This window comes from Leuresthes tenuis, unplaced genomic scaffold (assembly GCF_036924035.1).
Source record: "Leuresthes tenuis unplaced genomic scaffold, fLeuTen1.0.hap1 SCAF_17, whole genome shotgun sequence".
NCBI classification, from domain to species: Eukaryota; Metazoa; Chordata; class Actinopteri; order Atheriniformes; family Atherinopsidae; genus Leuresthes; species Leuresthes tenuis.
In genome coordinates, this window is record NW_027325371.1 from 7,935,108 (window position 1) to 7,954,770 (window position 19,663).

Here is a 19,663-nt window from a genome sequence, read left to right on the forward strand (position 1 = left end):
TGGTCATCAACAGTACAAAGCTTCCCTTTATCAGGGCCTGACTGAGACTTAGACTGTAACATCTAATGATATAATAAGATTATCTTGGCCTTTTTTGAGACTAAAGCAAAACAAAGAAACTGAGATTGACTATTGGATTCCAGCAACAGCTACTCAACTATATTCTGTGTAAAGTTAATGTACTTAATGTCCAGAAATATAGCTAAACTACCAGGACCTTTACATCCTCAAATGAATATCAAAGAAACAATTCTGTCTCAAGAGAAAATGATTGTATTGTACATATGTACAATGTGACGTTGTATTGAATAATAAATAAATATAAATAAATAAATAAACTATTGCCACAGGCCACAGGATTCTTACTACCATGGTTGGAGATGATAAAAGCAGAGTCAACCAGCAGGCAGCTGTTGTAAGAACAAAATACTTTAATAATAATTTACCAGGACCAAAAAAAAAACAAAGGCGCCACCGGAGCAGGATTTCCAATTAAGCTTATGATGGTATAGAAAAGTACAAGGAGACAGGGGGAACAAGCCTGACTGTCCTGTCCTGTTCTTGACCTTTGTATCTTAAAGACCCTCTGCTGCTGCAAGATCTGATAACGCTGCCATCTTTCCCCATACAAACGAAAGCATTCTTACTGTAACGCCATTTTTACAATAAATGCAGATTATATTCAAGCAAAACCCAACAAACTAGCTGTCCACACTTCATTCTATGAAATAACACGCATGTTTTCAGCCTTTAACATGGTGGCATATACATGACGTGTAAGTAATCAAGATAAGCCTGGAACGCAGAACATTCTAATAAACCTGAATTATTTGTACTCTCGTGGAAGCAGCCAGGGGATTCCTGACCTTTCAAAAACTGATTATGAATATCAGTTCAAGGAGAAACTGGTCACATTTTCATGGAATTAAAAGCAAATTAGATTTCCTTATCTTACCTTGGCATGACATGAGGCACATAATTATGCATTTAAACTACACGCATACATGCACTTGCACGTGCGCGCACACACGTGTATATGCAATGATTCCAGCGTCCACCAGGTGGCAGAAACAAGCTTATCTAGACTAAATGTGATGAATTCCCTGATATTTCCTGTCAGCTTTCTTTACCTACTGTCCTTGATTTGAACAAATAAGGCATGTGATTCTTATGATAATGTCTCTTTACTTTTCTTTCTTTTGAAAGACATACATAAAGGTCTATTCCTTTTCAGTAAAAAAAACACCTTGTGTCGAGGCCAGCTATTGAAAGCCACACCAGCTTTGAGCCAATGCAGTTTAAAATCCATACAATAAGAATAAAAACATTTCACACAGGGATAATGACCCGTGAATTTTTTACATCTTCATGTGACTTATCTTTGTAGCTTTTCTGTAAATAGCATTTTCTACATATGAAAAGTGATATAATTCATTAAACAAAAATACCCAGTTCATCTATATGAAGTAAATCAGTTTACAATACATTAATCACCAATTAGAATCACCAATCAACCTAACAACATTTCTGCACAGTGGGACAAGGCAGAAATACCCTGACAGAAGCCAGTTGTGCATGGGGAGAGCGTGCAAAACTCCTCTCAGAAAAGCTTAGCCAGGTTTTGGAGCAGTAACTGCTCACAGCTGTGAGGTGACAGAGGTAACCACCACACCACCGAAGTAGAGTAACTCTCCTAGAAAATAGGCCACTTTAATTAAAGCGTTAAAGAGTTCAGATAAGTCATTATTCAACAAGGCTTTTAATCCACTCTGTATACTGGCATTTTCTGTTACCCACAAATCTTTTATTCTGTACACTGTTGAATTGATCAGTTTGCAGATCATCAGTTACATCACTGGCAGTAAATGGATAAATGCATTTTTTGTTTAAAAAAAAAAAGTCTTTCAGACTTCTCCAGATTGAGTTAAATTTATTTAAAAAAAACTTTATTTTACTCTTTTCAACTCAACAGCTGTGTTCCTTGGAAAACCTCCAAGTGAGAAACCCAAACAACAAACATGGTATAAACATCAAACAACACACAGCGGCATCTACATCATTGAAAAATACACGGTCTACAGTGGAACAAAGCTCAAAAAGGCCGAGAAGGATGCTAATGAAGGATCTATCACAAAACTACCTATGTGGCTTGAGATTTCTACAAAGGAAATAGAAAAGCAAAAGAAAAAATTAGGTAAGAGATCTAAGGGATTATTTCAAATATTGTAACGTTGGAAAAATTTAAATACATCAGAAATTATCTTCTGATTACCAGTTGCCCTTCATACTTTTTCAACATATGGACACATGTGACTTCTGCTCAAATTCTCTCTGTAAATCCTCTAGGTAATTCAAAGTGATTACATTCATTAGGGGAGTGCCAAAGAAAAATAATAAAATAGAATTATGATAGATAAAAAAAATATTATATCCTGTATACATAGATCGTATCTTTTTTTTGTTTTGTTTTTACTTACACATTGGTTATGCAAAACAATTCATTCCTGAGGTGCAAGACTGTTTCAAACAATTATCTTATATGTGAGGGGAAAAAGGGGGACGCACAATGACTTTTGTCACTGGTTCAGATAAAGAAACAAATTACAACTTGACATCCTGGAATTCTAAATGTGGCAGCAGCTCATGAGACTGTGCTGGCATTCAAGGCTTGCATCTTTGCTTTGCAACTTCAGCTGTTTGCTCAGTCGTGTTGTCAGACAGCAGCGTGCACATGCTTGTTTTGCCACAGAGTCATTATGCAGTCACGAGAAGAAATGTACAGAGAGGCAGTAAAGTTAGAAAGAAGAAGCACAGCCAAATATTCAAGCATACCAATCAGATGTAAGACACTTCATATATCTGGACTTCTTCATGTGTGAGGTTTCAAGCATAAAACAGCTGGCAGAGTACGCTGGTGAAGAAAGGGATCTTCTTTACACATAAACTACAAGAACAAAATACTGACTGTACCTACTGATAAGATGGTGATGCAGACACAACAACTAAAGTAGAATAACGCGAGGTAGCATCAATGAGGGGGAGCAGAGGGACCTGAGAGGATAAGCAGGCAGCGGCGGGTAAATGCTTAGATTTGCATTTCTGTGTACAAACAGAAGATAGATAGCCCTGTGAGAGCAGGGAGGTGCATAAACTCCTCTCCTTTACAGCTGGTGAACAAATCAAAACAAATAAATCTTAAGCGTGCACCATGTGCAGATGTGTGTGCCGTCAGTTGCAGGGAGCAAAGAGAGTCACTGCCTTTAGGTTAGTGTATATGCATTTGAATAACTGACAAGCAATGACTCAGATTATGTTCTTAAGAGCAAAAGCAAATTTCTTCATTAAAGTTTCTTTTTCATCAGAGGGCTAGATCAACGTCACCATCAAAATAATGATAACACATTTACAAAGCAGAAATATAAAATAAAAACATCAAAATCCGAAAATAATAACATACAGTAGCATATTTTTCCCAATCAGTTTAAAATCAATTCAAAATGCATGTGCAATGTGAATGAACAATACTTCGTCTTCTCTGCTTCACAATACTGTAACATTGTAGGTTTTGCGTTGTACCTAGTCTGTTTTACAAACACTTATGGACACAAACTATAAGAAATAACTGACATGCCTGCTCTCATGCAGAAAGGAAAAAAAAAATCACAACCATTATCAACAATTTCACATTATAGCAATATGAAAAAAATGAGAGATGAATGGAATTAAACCATGTCAATGTGAGTGGGGCAATTTGGGAGGCAGGACTTGTTTGGTGATGAAGCAGGACAAAAGGTCCAGGGTCAGGACTGCTGGCCACCCCACTGACTCTCTACAGGTCGTCGGAGAAGCTCCTCCACATGCCTCGCCACATCCATGGTGTCATCTAGGTCAAAGTCTCCGTCTGCATCCAACATGGAGTCACTTCTGCCACGGGACACAGAGAGGAACCACCCTCACTTAAACCAGCTGGCAGCACAACAACATCAAAACACACACAGAGTGGATACACACTCACACTGAGCAGTTCATACGTTCAAAAAACAGCAACTTACATAGGTGGATATATGCCATAGGCGTGAGGGTGATTGACAGGTGCCGGGGAGGCCCCTTGATCCATATATGTTGGGTTTCCACTTGTTGGGTCTGGATTGGCTGTTGCAAATCTACAAACACACACACACATATAAAAGTAAGGTTAAAAGCCAGCAGAATTACTCTTTGTTGAGCTGTTGCCTAAGCAACAATCCTCAGTGTGTTTCCCAGGCCTTCCTGCATCATTATAGCTATTCTCTCTACTGCGGGTGAACCGACCGAGGAGAAAGACAGACAGCGTGGCTTGCTAACTAACAAGCCTAACTCTAATGATGAGTGGGAGACAAGCTCACGCAGGAACCCTGGCCGTCCTTAATTGGCCTCCTCCAACTGAAACAGGTAACTAATAGCTTATCTGGATTCAGGGTCCAGTATTTAGTTATTAACTCTAAATGTTCCTTCAGAGTAAAATCTGGTGTGTGGATGGCAGAGAGGAAACAAAAGAAAGACAGAGCAGGAATAGAGGAGAAGAAGGGAAGAATTGGACGTAAAGCTTGGTACTTACTCAGGCACCACCTGTTTGATCTGTGGTTTTACGTAGCCGTCCACTGCTTTAGCTTTAAACAAGAAACAAATGCAGGTGTACAGAATTACTAAAAGCTCAGAGTGGCACTCATTCAGCTACAGACACATCAAAATGAAGGCTTTGTAGCTTTGCCATTAAAATCTGAAAGTGATAGCAGCCTGTGCAAACAGAAGGTTGCTTACAGAGTGGTGGGGTGTAATATTTTGAGAAAACCTCATCCTTAGGTCTGTCAGGGTAGAGGAACAGGAGGTGATTTAGATCGCTAATTCGGTCAGCCAGAGAGCGAATGGAGAAGTCTTTGGTTGTGTAGGGCATGAGGTTCCAAACCATCCTCTCACCTAAAGAAACAAAGCGCCCACATGATCAAGAATACCAGTTTTGGGATAATTGTTTTCAAGATTATCATTCCAGGTGTTAAAGGGCTTGTCACTGACATACCGTTGGCTTTTAAAGTCACATTAGAAATACTTGCTTATTTACATATCCAGTGGTTCAAGAATAAATTTAGCATTTATTTGGACGTCATACAGCTATAATAGGTTAACCAGAGATACTTAAATACAAACTGCAACAAAAAAACATTACAGCACTGAAATAGTTTAAACGTTGTACTGTGAGATCTATCTTACTATAAGTCGTCATAAAGGGTAATGAGCTTCCCATAGCTTTTGGGTTTTTTTTGTAGGTTCATTATGCAGGGCAAGTATTCTAAATTGTTACAGACTGTCTCTGTCTCTCAATAATATTAAATTAGTTGTTTTAGCTAAGCCACATCAATTATAGTCAACAGAGGCTGCCAGAACATCAACTAACACAAGCTAATTGATCAAATAATTGCATCAAAATGCAACAAACAAACAAAACCACTTGAGTCCTGCCGCTCCCTGAACTATAACTGATCAAACTATTTCAGTTCATCAAGCGTTGATGGGGCTGCTAACATTCCTCTGAGTCGTGTGTGGTGATTTGCCAGCGGTCTATGAGCTGAACGCAGCTTTAGGTTTGTGAAAGCCCTAAATTGTTATGATCGGTCTCCACTGCCCTCAATCACGCTTTTTCTAAAGTCAGAAAACGATCACAAATTTAACATTTTGCACACTGTACCTGCTTTATTAGGATTTTCTGCCACCCATGCAATTGTAATGCCACCGATCTCCGAGTCACTGAAGCGCAGAAGGAAGGTACCGTTGGGTTTGGACATCAGCATATCTTGAGCCTGTTGCTTGTTTACAAAGCCCAAGATAGCTCTACAAAGAGAAGATACATATTGATAGAAATGTCTGATTTCCTTCACTGTCACTGCTTACTTTTTCCTTTCTTTCACCTTGATTTCAAGATGGAAAACACTGACTTTCACAGACCATGCAGTTCAATTATCAAATTGAAAAAAAAGAGTTACTGTACTGATTTTATTGTTCCGTTTAGCCAAACATTGAAAATGAGAAAACAAAACCTTCTACACATTCCTCACCCATCATTCCAGTGTGGTTTTAGATGTTTTTTCGTGAGTTCCATCACACCATCAAACCACTGCCAAAATGTGAAGTTCCTTCCTGGCAAGCTTTCCTGCAGAAGGATATGGTCTTCAGGAAAACATTTTTCTCAAAAAGCACACAGGACTTAAACCGACATCTTTTAAAATGTTTTTCCTTTCCATCAAGTCAACAAGTGCTCAAATCCACAACTTCTCTTCAACCATTTCAGTCAAACCAGTTGCATTTATGATTTAATAAAGTTTGCAGCAGAATGTACAAGTTGTGTGACTAGCTATTGCTGTTCATGCATCTGTAGCCTTTACCCAAAATTGTGAAACGACTGACACATAATGTTCCTGTTATCTAATAAGAATAATGGTGTGTGGTCAATGGAAGTGCATTTTCTGCCTTCAACGGCTACTTTGAGCCAGAAAATGAGGCCTCCAGCATTTTCTATGTGGACAAACAGGCCCATTAAGATGAAGATGAGGCGTTCTCAAGTTGACCACAGATTAGTGCTGTAGGGATGCCACAAATGAAGCAGGAAATATTTTTATGTATGAATATCATAGTAACAGCAAACACTTCACATGCTTGAAAAACAAGCACATCTTATGGAAACTGGCCTGTGGGCTTTTCAAAAATGTATGGAGGAGAAAAACATCTCTAAGTGCATCATTATAACAAATCCATTAGCGTCAAGAGATAATAAATAGAATTCTTTTTATGAAAGCTTCATGTTGGCATGAAGAATCACGAGTGCTCACCCTGTTAAACTGTGACCAGGTCATCGTCATGCTCCGGTAGTCGTCAGGATTGTTGCTGGAACTGCTGAAGGCCTTTTGAGCCAGGAAGACCAGGTTCTCCTCAGACAGGCCTCGGTTGCTCTGCACCTCTGCCTTGTACTTCATGTTGATGGCATCGCACAGCTGAGGCCAAAGCACCTTATCTGGCACAAGGAAAGGCACCCGTCCCTGCATGCACAAAAGAGAAAGCAGAGAACTAAGATGAGTTTTGCGGAAGAGAGGAAGGCAGGAGTGGTAAAATATACTTACACGAACACATGAATCAATACACAAAGCTACTTTCAGATATATCTTTTTTACTACGTCATTGACTCTTCATTAATCAATCACACTTTAAGAGTTTCATTTCTGCGTATTTATCTTAAAGAACATTCATCAGTTATCAGTCAAATAATTTATGACTTACTCTATTGAGCATGAGCAAATCTTTAGATCAAGTGATTTGGACATTTACTGTACAATATTTCAGACAAGAATGATAGCTTTGAATATTCCAGCAATCTACAGTACGGAATCTGGAGATGTTTCTGTATGCAGGGGACACGACTGAAATTCAGTTGGTTGCTTGTAATTTTCAGGTCCTCAGGCAGCACTGCATTAAAAACAGACATGATTCTGACATGGAAATCACTATATGAGCTCAGCTACACATCCAGAAATCAGTTTGTGAACATGCCATCAACAGATGCAGGTTAAAGCTCTATCATGCAAAGAAGAACATGGTGCAGAAACAATGTAGTCCACTTAATAGTGGACTACATTGTTTTAATAGTGGAAAACTGACAAATCAAAATCTGAAATTCTTGTCTTCTGTACAAAAGAGGAGAAGGACCATCCAACTTGTTATCAGCACTCAATTAAAAAGCCTACATCTCTGATAGTATGGGGGTGCATCAGTACCTATGGAAATCCCACAGCTGGGATGACACCAACAGTGCTGGTTTATACATGTCTTAGAGCAACATCTGCTCCCATTCAGACATCTTGACAATGCAAAACCTAATACTGACTGCTCTGCAATTCAGACCTTTCTCCAACTGAACATGTTTGGTGCATCAGACAATGTACAGAACAACAAAAGAATGTTGAGAAGGTAGAATCGCCTATCAATCAAGGATTTAACAGCATTTGTTGGTTTATGAGAAGCAAGTCTCAAAAATATTAATGTATGAGATTTACTTCTTGTTTTTTGCCCCCCAACATTTTTGGAATAGGGGTTGTATTTTCTCAAACACAAGAACTGTCTGAAAGCAGATAGTTCTTATGAGAAACCTTATGAGCCTTATGAGAAACTTTACAGTGTGTTTAGGAGTGTCTTTGTGTTGAGAGAATTGTCTCTAAGCTGAAAATCACACGTAAATGATGCACAGATTTTTACGTGCTAGATGTTTCGTAAACATTTAAATGAGTGCAAAGATAAAAAATGCCATCTCCACACAAGACTTTTAACACAGACAGACATACACACACACAAATATTAACTCACCGGCTCTGCAAAAGCATTGTCCCACAAAACGGTAGCTGTGGCATTATTGTCTTGGCTACCGTGAACAATCACTACTACAGGAAGTGATAGTGTCTGTTCAGAGAAAAAAACAGAGGCCATCAGATTAGTAGAGAATTGCTGTGACAATAAATGATGCACTTACTGCAAGAAATACAATGTCTATTACATTTCTATAATTTAACTGTAAACAGAAGATATTTTTAGGAAATAAAATAAAGATTGATGAAGACTTGATTTTGTTTTCATAGTGCACACACAGCTCAGCATGTGTCATATAAGATGCTAAAGCTTTTGTATGCATAAACAGATGTTTGCAATCCCAGTAGTAAGAATAGGCAGCATTTTTATTCCTCTGTGTCCATGTGCTTACCTTAACTTGAAAGACAAGCTCATTGCTTCCAACACTAAACTGCGACTCAAATAGAATGGTGAACTTCTCTTCAGTGACCGATTCTGCTCCTCGTCTATCTGACCGTTTGATCCTTTTTAAAGACTACATGAAAGAAGATGTGAAAGAATATTTAGTGTATATTGGCATGTGATCATTATGCAAATCAAAAACACACTGCTCGTATATGTATTTCACTACATGGAAAACAGGGCTGACATCTAAATAATCCATGGGAGAGCTCTTGGGCATTGTTGTTAACAACATTTATGATATGTAGCGGCAGACTGAGGCTTGAGCATTGTCATGTGATTATGCAGTACGCACAAAGTAATACTATGTATATCATTGTGCTTCTACAACTACCTCAGACCTGTCAGAGGATCATTTTTATTCTCTGGGTTAAGGATTGGGGTCTCCACGGAGCAGACTTGTTCTGGCAGGCCTCATATAATAATAATATAATATATAATATATATATATATAATATATAATATAATGATAAAATAATGTGCTCATCTAGACCGTGAAGCCGCACTTACCATGTTCCTGAAGTGTGCACTGAGAGTGCCTGTAGTCTGATGGTACTCCATCACACAGTTATTGTTAAGAATTTCTCCACTGCTGTCACTGACAAAGAGACAAAAGAGGATAGAGTCAATTAGTTCTTTTTTCACTGCAGTGCCGAGAAATATATTCTTATCCATATTACACTGATGTCGATTCCAAGAATCATGTTCACACTTAATTACTCCATAATTGGAACGTGTAACTATCACCATTTCCATCTTTTCTTAATCAGTAACATCAAGCAGATCTCTCTTTGCAAGCTGCTTACAGTAGATGAAACAGAGCAGATGATGGCTGAGCTGTTGAACTGCTCACCCATTTTCCCACCAGCTGTCTAGCTGACCCACAGTTTGGGTGGTTTCTTTAAGTCTTGATGAATGTGGAATGAGCCTGCAAAACAGGCTAAAAGTGGATTCTGTATGCACACCATAGATTCCTCTGAGGCATTGTTCAAGTTCCAGTCATGTCTCTGTGGTGAGGTCTGTGAAACACACTTGGCCAGAGTGCTTCCTGGGACAATCCTGTAGAAGGTCTAAAACTCCTTCTAATTTTCTACTTAAAAGTTTTTATATTCACACAGACAGAAGAGGGTGCACTCCACTTACTTCCTTGTATTCTCATTTTTCAGCAGGGCCTTGGCTTGCTGTTCACTAATGATGGTGGCTTTGACTTGTGGAGGGTTCATATGCACATTTAATTTTCCACCCACTAGCAGGCGCACCGTGGCGGCAAACTTGGTTTGGGTTTTTAGAACCTGTGGAGGCTGTTTCTCAATGATGAAGGTGCTGTGGACACACAAAAAAAGAGATACAACTGGAGTGAACACCAGCACAAAAGCATGATTAGTGGCTGGCTTAGCTTTCTTAAGGCCAGCATCATGTAAAAACAATATGTAAGATCAATTCTAGACCAAAACGAGGCTTTGCTGCAAATGCAGAAGTTGAGTGATTTCAATTCAATCACTCAATTACATCTTTATTGTCATTGTAGCATGTACAACGAAATGAAAGATGGTCACCCAGTCAGTGCATTAAAAAAAGGGAAAAAAAGCATATAAACACAGATGAATAAATAACACACATCCAAGAGAGGATAACTGCTGAACATTTTGCACAAACAAACCAATAAATCAGTCATCACCACAAAAGGGATAATCAGAAAATAAATAAAGAACATAAATTAAAAATACATGAAAAAGAAATACATGGCAGTTGGATGAAAGAGTTTTTGAGTCTATTTGTCCTACATCTTGGCAGATTATATCAGTGACATGCAGGAACAAACCTTAACCCTTAATAGTCAAAATTGACGTGGCCGTTTTCACAGCTCTAACCTCGTACAGATTATGAAGCTCATTCAGAAGAGCTCCAACCATCTTGCTGTACACCACACAACACCCATGTCATTTTCTTTCAATCAGAGTTTTATTAGTTCATATTCTAGCAACAGCTTTAGCTTGAGGTATTTTTTTAAATAGTTGTAATGGTTCATTTGACTGCCCAACCTTTATGTATTTGATTTCCATCATCTGCAATTTTATCAATAATTTGAGAAATTTCATCAAGGATTTCAAGAGACAACCAGATCTGAATGTGTGATGCAAACTGTGCAATGTCAGAGATGATATGTTCAAGAGTGCCTGCTGCAAGTTTAAGAGCGTTAATCTTTGAAAATGCCCTTAAATGTAATCAGTTAACCAATAAGGCATAACAATTGCTTTCTCTAAAGTTGGCTTCTATTTTTGACTGTATGATTTCTGATTACTGCAACACAACATTAAAGAGGGCAAGAAGGGAAACAGCAGCAAACACAACAAAATAAGTAATCCCTCAGGCTCAGAGGGACCTTGGAAACAAAAACATTTGGTTGGTATAAACCTTAAAACCTTCTGATCTGTGACTGAACTAAGTGGTGCTGAGAAGTAAGCATTCAACCTTTCTCAGTGTGAGACCTCTTGGGCTATGTGGGAAATCTACTGAAGACATTATCCTGTATTTGTTCTATGTGTAAAAACGGTGCATTACTGTTTGGTCACAGGCTTGTCCAAAGCCAATCAGAAATTGTTGTGACAGTGACATGAATTCTCAGTGTGTAATGGGTCCCTGTAGGGACTACTCTTTGGGAAAGTGAGAGAAGATGCTGTCAAAAACTTCAGAGTACTCTTGCTCAGAGATGCTGAGGAGCTCAAAGGCCCTGGCAGATGTGCCCTCGGTGACTACAGTAATGGACTGAAACAACTTGCATGTACCCTTGCTTTCCTTTAAGTTCTTACACAACGCATGCTGGTAGTCTCCATAGATGTCTTTAGGTGGATTTAACCTGCATCCTTATGCTCTCGACACATTTGCAGTGAGTCATGAGTCTTTTACAAATCTCTGACTATTATAATGATGCAGTGCAACTTTTGTTTGGATGCACTGTATGGCTTCTCTTTATTGAAAAAGTGTTAGCTTAGTGAATGTAGTAAACTGCACTTGCTGAGTTTATACAAATCAAACAAGAAATTCTCCAGGTTACAATTTTATAATGAGAAAACATTTTGACTTTAGCTGACCTTCCCTATGACTAAGCACAAACAAACATCCACAAGCTTTTATCGTGTGGATTAATTCATTAGAAGGATAATCTGAATACCTGAGTAATTTAATTTAAGGCAGACATGATATCTCTCTGTCTCTGCTGACCAAAAGCCTGAAACTAATTGTGTAAGTAGGACTTACTTGCATGAAGGCCTAAAATATGTGCAGGAAAGAGCAATTACAAGTGTACAAACCATGCTTACAATCTTCTTACGATGTGAAGGCTTCAAATCTATACTGACCTTCATCAATGAAACAAGGCAATGCTTTTGTTTAGTAAAGTTTTAGCTTTAACAAGTTCAGAAGACTTAAAAGACACATACCTGGTGACCAAAGCTGAGATGATATCTGTAATAGTACTGTTGAGTTCATTTAGGAGCTCTTCAATAGGTCCAGGGATGGGCAGCTGTTGTCTGAGGTGCTCTGCCTTTCGAATCTGCTGCCTATTTTGCCAAATAGTCTCTGCCAGCTTCTCACACCTGACATGTACCCAGCAACACAACACAATGCAAAAGACACACACACAAGTCAGACTGACTTACAAAAACATGGTCAGTGGTTTTTCTCATCCAAATCAGTAGAAATTTGCTGTCAAAGACAAACATACAATGTACCAACAGGGTAGTTCAAAATAACACTGCATGTTCTGATTGAATAGGTGACTTTTATACTGAAAAAAAAAGAAGCAGAGGGAAAATAAGAACATCAGGAATAAGACGCCAATAAGCAAGAAATATCAGCCTCTCGCTGTTGGGTAAATCTCTCTTATTAAGAGCCAATAAACTTTGGAAATAAACCCAGTGGTAGCTCATTGCCGGCTCATAACTTTGTGACCCTTTTGCTTTACGAGGGAGTCTACTACCTGTGCTCTCAGTGGGAGGTGGAAAAATATTCACCAGGACTGAAGGATGTCCAAGCCTCCCTCTGGTGGGCCCCCGTTGCCTGCCAGCTGTTGCCGTCTCTTCCACTGGATCAACTCGTCATCCAGAATGATGGTCTGCTGTTTCCTCAACAGCTGCAATGTTTTCTGGTGCTTCTCTGCCAGGTCCTGCAAACAACCATATGAGATGCATACAGGGTGTAAAAAAAAAAGCAGAAGCTCATTCACAATCGTGGATCTATGCATGCCGACCCACAATAAATACAAAGAAATTGATTTACACTCTTTGAAAATGTATAAACAACATAGAGTGTGTTTTTCCTGAGTAAGTCTCACCAGTCTATATTTCTGTAGTGTGTTGGCCTCTCTCGTCAGCCATGTTTCCACAGTGGCTCTCTTGCTGAGAAGGGCGGGCTCCCGTAATTGACGGTCAGCAGGGGGCAGCGTGGCAAGGCTGGTCAGCTGAGCTAAGGGGGTTGGGGACAAGTGAAACACTGACAAAATCGAGAACAGATACATTTTTTTTCCCTGGACATCCTGCTTAAGGAAAAACTGTCCCAGGAGAGCTTCTTCTAAGGTAGCACAGAACTTAGAGTTGATCACTGCAACTCGTGTGGAAAAGCTTCTAAGTAATCAAAGCTTGTGCTTTTTTATTTGAATTGCTTAGCATAGGAACTATTCAGATAGCTGTCAAAAGCATATGTCACAATCTTTTTATACATATAGTTTAAACTGAAATGTTTAAAACTATGAAATGCTGTAACATATATCAACCTTTAAATTATCTTCAACTTGATTAAACAAGGAACAGTTAGAATTTAGTCAAGCTGCATACCAAACCACCTGAGGCTTAAACCTTTTTCGCTTCTATCAATTTCTCAATAACCTCTGACATGCCAGCCACTCATTACCAGCTCTCATTTTAGTCAGTCAATTCATTAATTCATGCAAATCAGAGCAGCAATAATGACATGCAGGTCGTCTGGTCTTACCCTGGATGCGAAGGCTCTCCTGGTACTGAATGATGAAGTACTCCTGGTTGTGCTGGAGCTTGCGCAGGTCATTTTCAGTGTCTTGGGTAAGCAGGCGAAGCTCCTCAAAAGCTTGATTTATCTGTTGATATTTCTGAGACATGCTGTCCATCATCCCGCCCACTGGAGAACTTGACTAAGAGTTGCAATATGGAATTCATAGAGATAGAGAAAAAAGCAGGTTTAGGGAGTGTGACTGGTGTTTCATTGTCCTGTACAATGACTGTATATTTGATTGTTTATGGTGGTTGTTGATGGAAATAGCTGGACACCGATGAGCTGAAAGGTGAGATTCTGGAGATATCCGTCAGGAAGAAAAAGTAAGCTGGATATGATCCATAAACTCTTTGTAGGATTTGGGCAATTTGACAACAAAATCCCCAATGACCAAAAGTGAATAGTGGGATGACTCTGAAAACTGATGGATGTGCATATGCAAGGAGACTGCATGGACACTTAAGGGTAGACAGAGTGCACCATGGTGCCCCAAAGGTTCAGAATGAACAGGGTGAAATTCAGTCAGTCCAAATATATTCCACTAATAGAAAAGGCATGTTGTGACTGAAAATCAATTCACCACAGGAGTTGCTGAGAGTCAGATGTTTTACACACTGCATGGTTTTATAACAAAGAGCATGTTATAAACTGTGAAATAGTTTACTCCTATTTTTCACTTCCCTTTATATGACATATTTACAATGGAGACCACAAAGTGTTTGTTTTAGAGACCATTTTACCATAAGGATGAGTGGATTCATATGGTATTGTATGATCTACTCATCCACTCATAATGATGCTTCTAATCCTTGGACATTTGTTCAATAGATGAAACCGACAATAGATACCCATTTACACAATCTCTGAATCAAACACCATTATGTTAGCATTTGTGTTATCAGGCTCAGTACAGGCTCTAAAGTGAATATTGCATGTAGGGTTGTCTGCAAGTGACAGCTTGAACATACAATTTGCAGCACACACATGTAGCTGACTTACATTTGTAGCCTCTCTGACAAGCCTCTGCTCTGTGTAGAGGATGTGTTTGATACATCGGACCAACTCCAGAGGACAGCGGTCATACGTGCTCTGAAAGACAAGGAGCACATGAGCTTTGTTAAGGCCTGTTAGCTTCTGACGAGCCAAGCAGCGTGGCACACAGGACACACCAATTTAGTTGCATCAAAGAAGCTTGGTAAGTTCTGGAGCCAACGCTGCAGACATGCTAAAACCCATTAGCCTAATGAGACCCAGCGTGGCGCACTTCAGGGACATGAGTCACTCCCGTACACACAGTTAAGCTGTTATGTATTACTGTGATATTTTTTTTTTTTTACTGACGAGTAGTTTATCAAATTGCTGTTTCACTTTTTGTTTTAAAATGCTGTTTTGAGTCCGTTACTGATAGTGTGGTTGATTTCTCCTTTGACTGAAAGCACAATATTTCATTGTTGTCATTGCAGTGTTAGTTTGGATATCACATTATGTTAAAGAAGAACTACTCAATATTCAAGTTCATCTGCATTCCCCCTTTTTAATCTATCTGATTTCATGGAGGGGAGAAGACAAACAGAGGAACGCATCTGTCAGCAGGGTGTTAGATCATAAATAGCAGCGCTGGCTGGCTACCTCAGCACTCACTTGTGCTTTTCTCTAGTGTATCTAGTAGATACAACCGGTTCTCAGCACTTTGTATGGTGTGTGCTCTTTCTAATAACTCTTACAACAAAGCTGGTGTGCAATAGTTGTGCATTGTAAACACTGTCTTATCATGTTGTTTCATCGTAAACGACTGAAGCATTGTGCTGAAAAAAAAGAGGCAGTGGGATCAGTCGAAATAAATGTCTTTCATAATAAAGCTCATGCATAACTGAAAGCTATAGTTATTACAGGTCTGGTCTGTTTTGGTCTTTGGCAGTCGAGTCTGGTCAACAAGATTTCCCAGGTGTCTTGTGTTTACAGATTATATCACTTTGTATGAAGTGTAAATATGTTGTGTGTTCACACTGTTGACTTTTAGTTAAAGGGAAATTCAGATGGTTTTCTTTTCTGAAAGTGAGGTTCTGTGAAGGACAGAATAATTAGTATTTTATCTGCAGTAGAGAGCAATCAGAAAAGCTTTTAGTTTGTCTGTTGAGTCTGTTGAGAAAGGTAGTGACAAAGTAAATAACTGATGCTAACCACGATAAAGATTTCTTTCTTCTTTTTTTTAAGATATCTCTTCTGTGTATGGGCGTCCTCCCTAATAGGCTACTTCAAACTCATACTGCACTGACAGCAGGTTAGAAACGAATCATTCTACTATAATTCTATTACCTCAACTACTTCATAAGACTCCACTTAAAAAGAAAAAAAGGCAAAAAAAATCCTTTAAATGAACTAATTTTAATTGTGCTGTTGTTTGAGTAGAGAAAGAGATTCAATATGTTTGAAAATCTGCATGTAATATGTTGATACTGTTGTTATAATGTGGGACAAGGGCAGCTCCATTATTTATTAGAAAGAAGTAACAAATCCTATAAATATCCAACAAATTAAAACATGTAAGGCAAAAATGCTGCAAAATCATATCTGCAGGCTGCTCCATCTTGATATCAAGACAAAGCCTCTGTTTTGTCTACAGAACTTAGAACTTACAGCAACTGTCTATTTTAAACTTAGTTTAGCTACCATGCCATGTAGGATAATAACTTTAGTTTAATTGAAATATCATTATGTAACTCCAGTTCTAGGAGTATCTGTGTAGCTCTCATCCCTTGCCTATTATTTGTATACACGGGGTCCAACACATGTTGCGCACATCTGGTACCTGGACTATCACAGATGAGGTAACATGTTTTCCTAGGGATGCTGTACTGATACAACTCACCTTGAGCTGGCTAGCGTAGTGTCCCAGTTTGATTTTAAGCAGGAAGCCATCCTCTCCGACCTGGTGCTCAGCCTTGTTTTGCAACTCCTGTATCAGACTATCAAGCAGGCGTTTAGCCTTGAACTCCTCCTGTGGGTTCTCCAGGTCTATGGCATCCCTAACACCACACATGCATGCACACACACACACACACAAGACCCACAGAAGAAACGCAGAAGCCTGCATAAATACACACACATGATTGAATAAACTCTTAAATATGAAAATGGACAAATTAAATGAGCAGCAAAGAAACTCACCAGAGTTGGCCCTCTATCCACTGGGACAGATAATGTCGCACTTCAATGGGAAAGTGCTGACCGTACAGCGACTGCATCTGGTGCAGGGCATCTCCCTGAAGCTGCTGGGCCTGGATCCACACTGCCATCTTGAAAACCCTGAAGCTGTTAAAGGTTTTGGTTACTGAGTGTAAAGTCAAGAACACTGTTTTAAGACCAGAGGAAATAAAGGTATGATAAGTGATGAGAAACATTTGAATCTCTGGTGACCTCAATGTAGTAATTAGAAAATTTGACAGATGCTGAAATGATAACTGCAGAAATCAGCAGTGACAGTTTTATCAAGCTGCTGAGATGGTGTGCAGTGAAAGCAATAAACGTGCACCCTACCATACAGCTTATGTTTCTGATTAGCTTTAACAGGTTGGTTTTGCAGCATGCTTCAAGATGTTTCATGTATAGAACTTGACCCACTCCTTAACTCACCATTTTGTGGGTTATCATTGCTAAATATCTCAGGTTTACCCCAATGGACACATACAACCATATTCCATAGTTACCCTACTCCTAATTTCTTACCTTTCAAAATGATTTTATGCCCTTTCACTTATGTGCCAGACAGCAGGCTGTTGTCTATCAGACACGCACTCTATCAACTAGAAATACTCCAGAAGGCAGGACATGCGGCAAAGAGCTGATTTGTTCACAACACATTAAAGATGGCAGACAAGGCCACTGACTTATCTGTAATGATTGTTTTTTCATTTTATCATTGATGCTGGATTTATACACAATATAAACAAAAGGATGGAAAGCAATTTACAAGCTAGCAGAAAAGAGCAGGATGCAGTAAACATCGGCGGCACACATGCTTGCTTGGCGTGAATTCTCAGAACAATTACTTGATCTTTGCTCTCATCCACAGGCAATGCTAGGGAGCTGGCAGGATTAACTCTGGACAAAGTCTGGTCAGACTGATTTGGACATTTGAACTCTTGCATTTACCTCCCAAAGTAATGTTTAGAAAATTTCAGCACAGCAGCATTAGAGAAAAAAAAACAGCTAAAGTCATGGTTGCAGCACTGCCACATTTCAAGCACAGAGAGCCCATCTGCTCACACATGCTGCCTGACTCTTTAACTTGTGGAGAAAGGTCAAAGGGCAAAATGTCGTGTTGGAACTTGCATAATGTTATTTCAAAACATTTTAAATATGTTGTCATTTCTCACACCACCCCCAACTGCAAAGTGTTGTCAGGACACACTCAAAAGTAGCTCTGTGTGTGGCTTCTCATCCCAGACAATTAGCGTGATGAAAAGAGTCTCTGCTCAGAGGGAATCAGAAATAATTCAGAGGAGCGAGAAGCTGTGTAAGATGTAAGAAAGATGTAAACTTGTTAAGGAGGTAAAGCACTCATCCGCAAATTAGAACTTTGGTGGTTCAGTCATTGCCACCCCCACAAGACTATAAATGTGCTATAAAATTGCAGTCCATTCCTATTTCATTTTCAGAATATTAGGACTATTATTTTAATTACACAGAGCCCGTCATTGTCGTCATCTTCATTGGTGAAGATTTTTACCTGTTCATACAAAATCATTTTTTAACAAAAAAATGATATTTTAACTAGATTTCTCTTTTCTTTTTTTGACACAGCACATGAAGATTAAACTCAGTTAAAAACCAAAGAACCGGACTTCCCCACATACTCCAACTTGCTTACATTTTCTCTCTGTTCACTCTTTAACTGCAGCTCCAGGCTAATAATGTTTGAGCTGCTCAGGTCTCCTTACTCTGAACACGTTAAGGGCTTAAACTGGCTTCGCCATGAATACTACGTCTTGGGTCACTGCTACTTGTTTCCAGTCAACACACCCACTCGCCCTTCTCAAAAGTGGCACAGTCACTGTCAGTAAAACACTGAGAGATATGAGTGTGCGGGAAGTTTGTGGTGTACGTTTGTGAGTATTTGTGTGACCATGCGTGCATTTGTAGAAGCTTGTGGTGTCAGAGGTTCTGCCTGACAGTGTGTACATCTTTTGTGTAACAGTGTATACATAGCTGGTATAAACAAAGCCCACACATAGCATCTTTACATCAACACAGCAATGACGTAGAAATGATCACCCTAACATTGTGTCTCTGTCATATCTCCTCACTTTATTTCTCTGTAGCTCATTTGCTTAATCCTACCCCTAGTTTATAAGATCCACATTACTCACAAGGCACTGCCAGAAGAGACTTTCCCTTCCCCTCAGTTACTCTTTAAGAAAAGAGGCAAGGCCATAATTGAAGTGTACAGTAACTTGAGAATGTGCACTTAGTCATAGTTAAAGTACCACATAAAAAAAACAGGAAAGTGTTTCCTTGAATATAAATAATTATCCTCATTTTACAGAGGCTCCCATGACTTACACACGTGACTTTCAGGCATCTGTTTAATGAACCATTAGCGTGCTAAATATTAGATCAAATTCATGTAAAACTCAAAAATCTTTTCCTTGTCATGTGATCCCAGGCAAAGTGTGTCATGTCACAAATTTACGCCACACACTGTAGCTGGACACAAGTTCACTTACTATATGTAGTTATCCAACAAGGTGAAATAAGCTCAGAAAGGTAATTCCACTGGTATTTACGTCTTTAGACACTAATCCTGGGAGGC

The 19,663-nt window shown here is 39.1% G+C and overlaps 1 protein-coding gene across 1 annotated transcript in view; it reads right to left on the bottom strand.

Moving 5' to 3' along the window:
* stat5a (signal transducer and activator of transcription 5a) overlaps positions 1–19,663 on the bottom strand; it is a 116,874-nt gene that overhangs the window by 65,639 nt on the left and 31,572 nt on the right. Inside the window, 19 exon segments of the mRNA XM_072369564.1 lie at positions 3,030–3,265; positions 3,804–3,924; positions 4,053–4,163; positions 4,598–4,649; positions 4,801–4,956; positions 5,723–5,865; positions 6,090–6,184; positions 6,861–7,067; positions 8,386–8,478; positions 8,777–8,899; positions 9,337–9,424; positions 9,970–10,149; positions 12,267–12,422; positions 12,840–12,991; positions 13,160–13,290; positions 13,816–13,990; positions 14,851–14,940; positions 16,721–16,877; positions 17,020–17,163. Coding sequence (XP_072225665.1) covers positions 3,030–3,265; positions 3,804–3,924; positions 4,053–4,163; positions 4,598–4,649; positions 4,801–4,956; positions 5,723–5,865; positions 6,090–6,184; positions 6,861–7,067; positions 8,386–8,478; positions 8,777–8,899; positions 9,337–9,424; positions 9,970–10,149; positions 12,267–12,422; positions 12,840–12,991; positions 13,160–13,290; positions 13,816–13,990; positions 14,851–14,940; positions 16,721–16,877; positions 17,020–17,147 — 2,594 coding nt within the window. The 5' untranslated portion in view covers positions 17,148–17,163.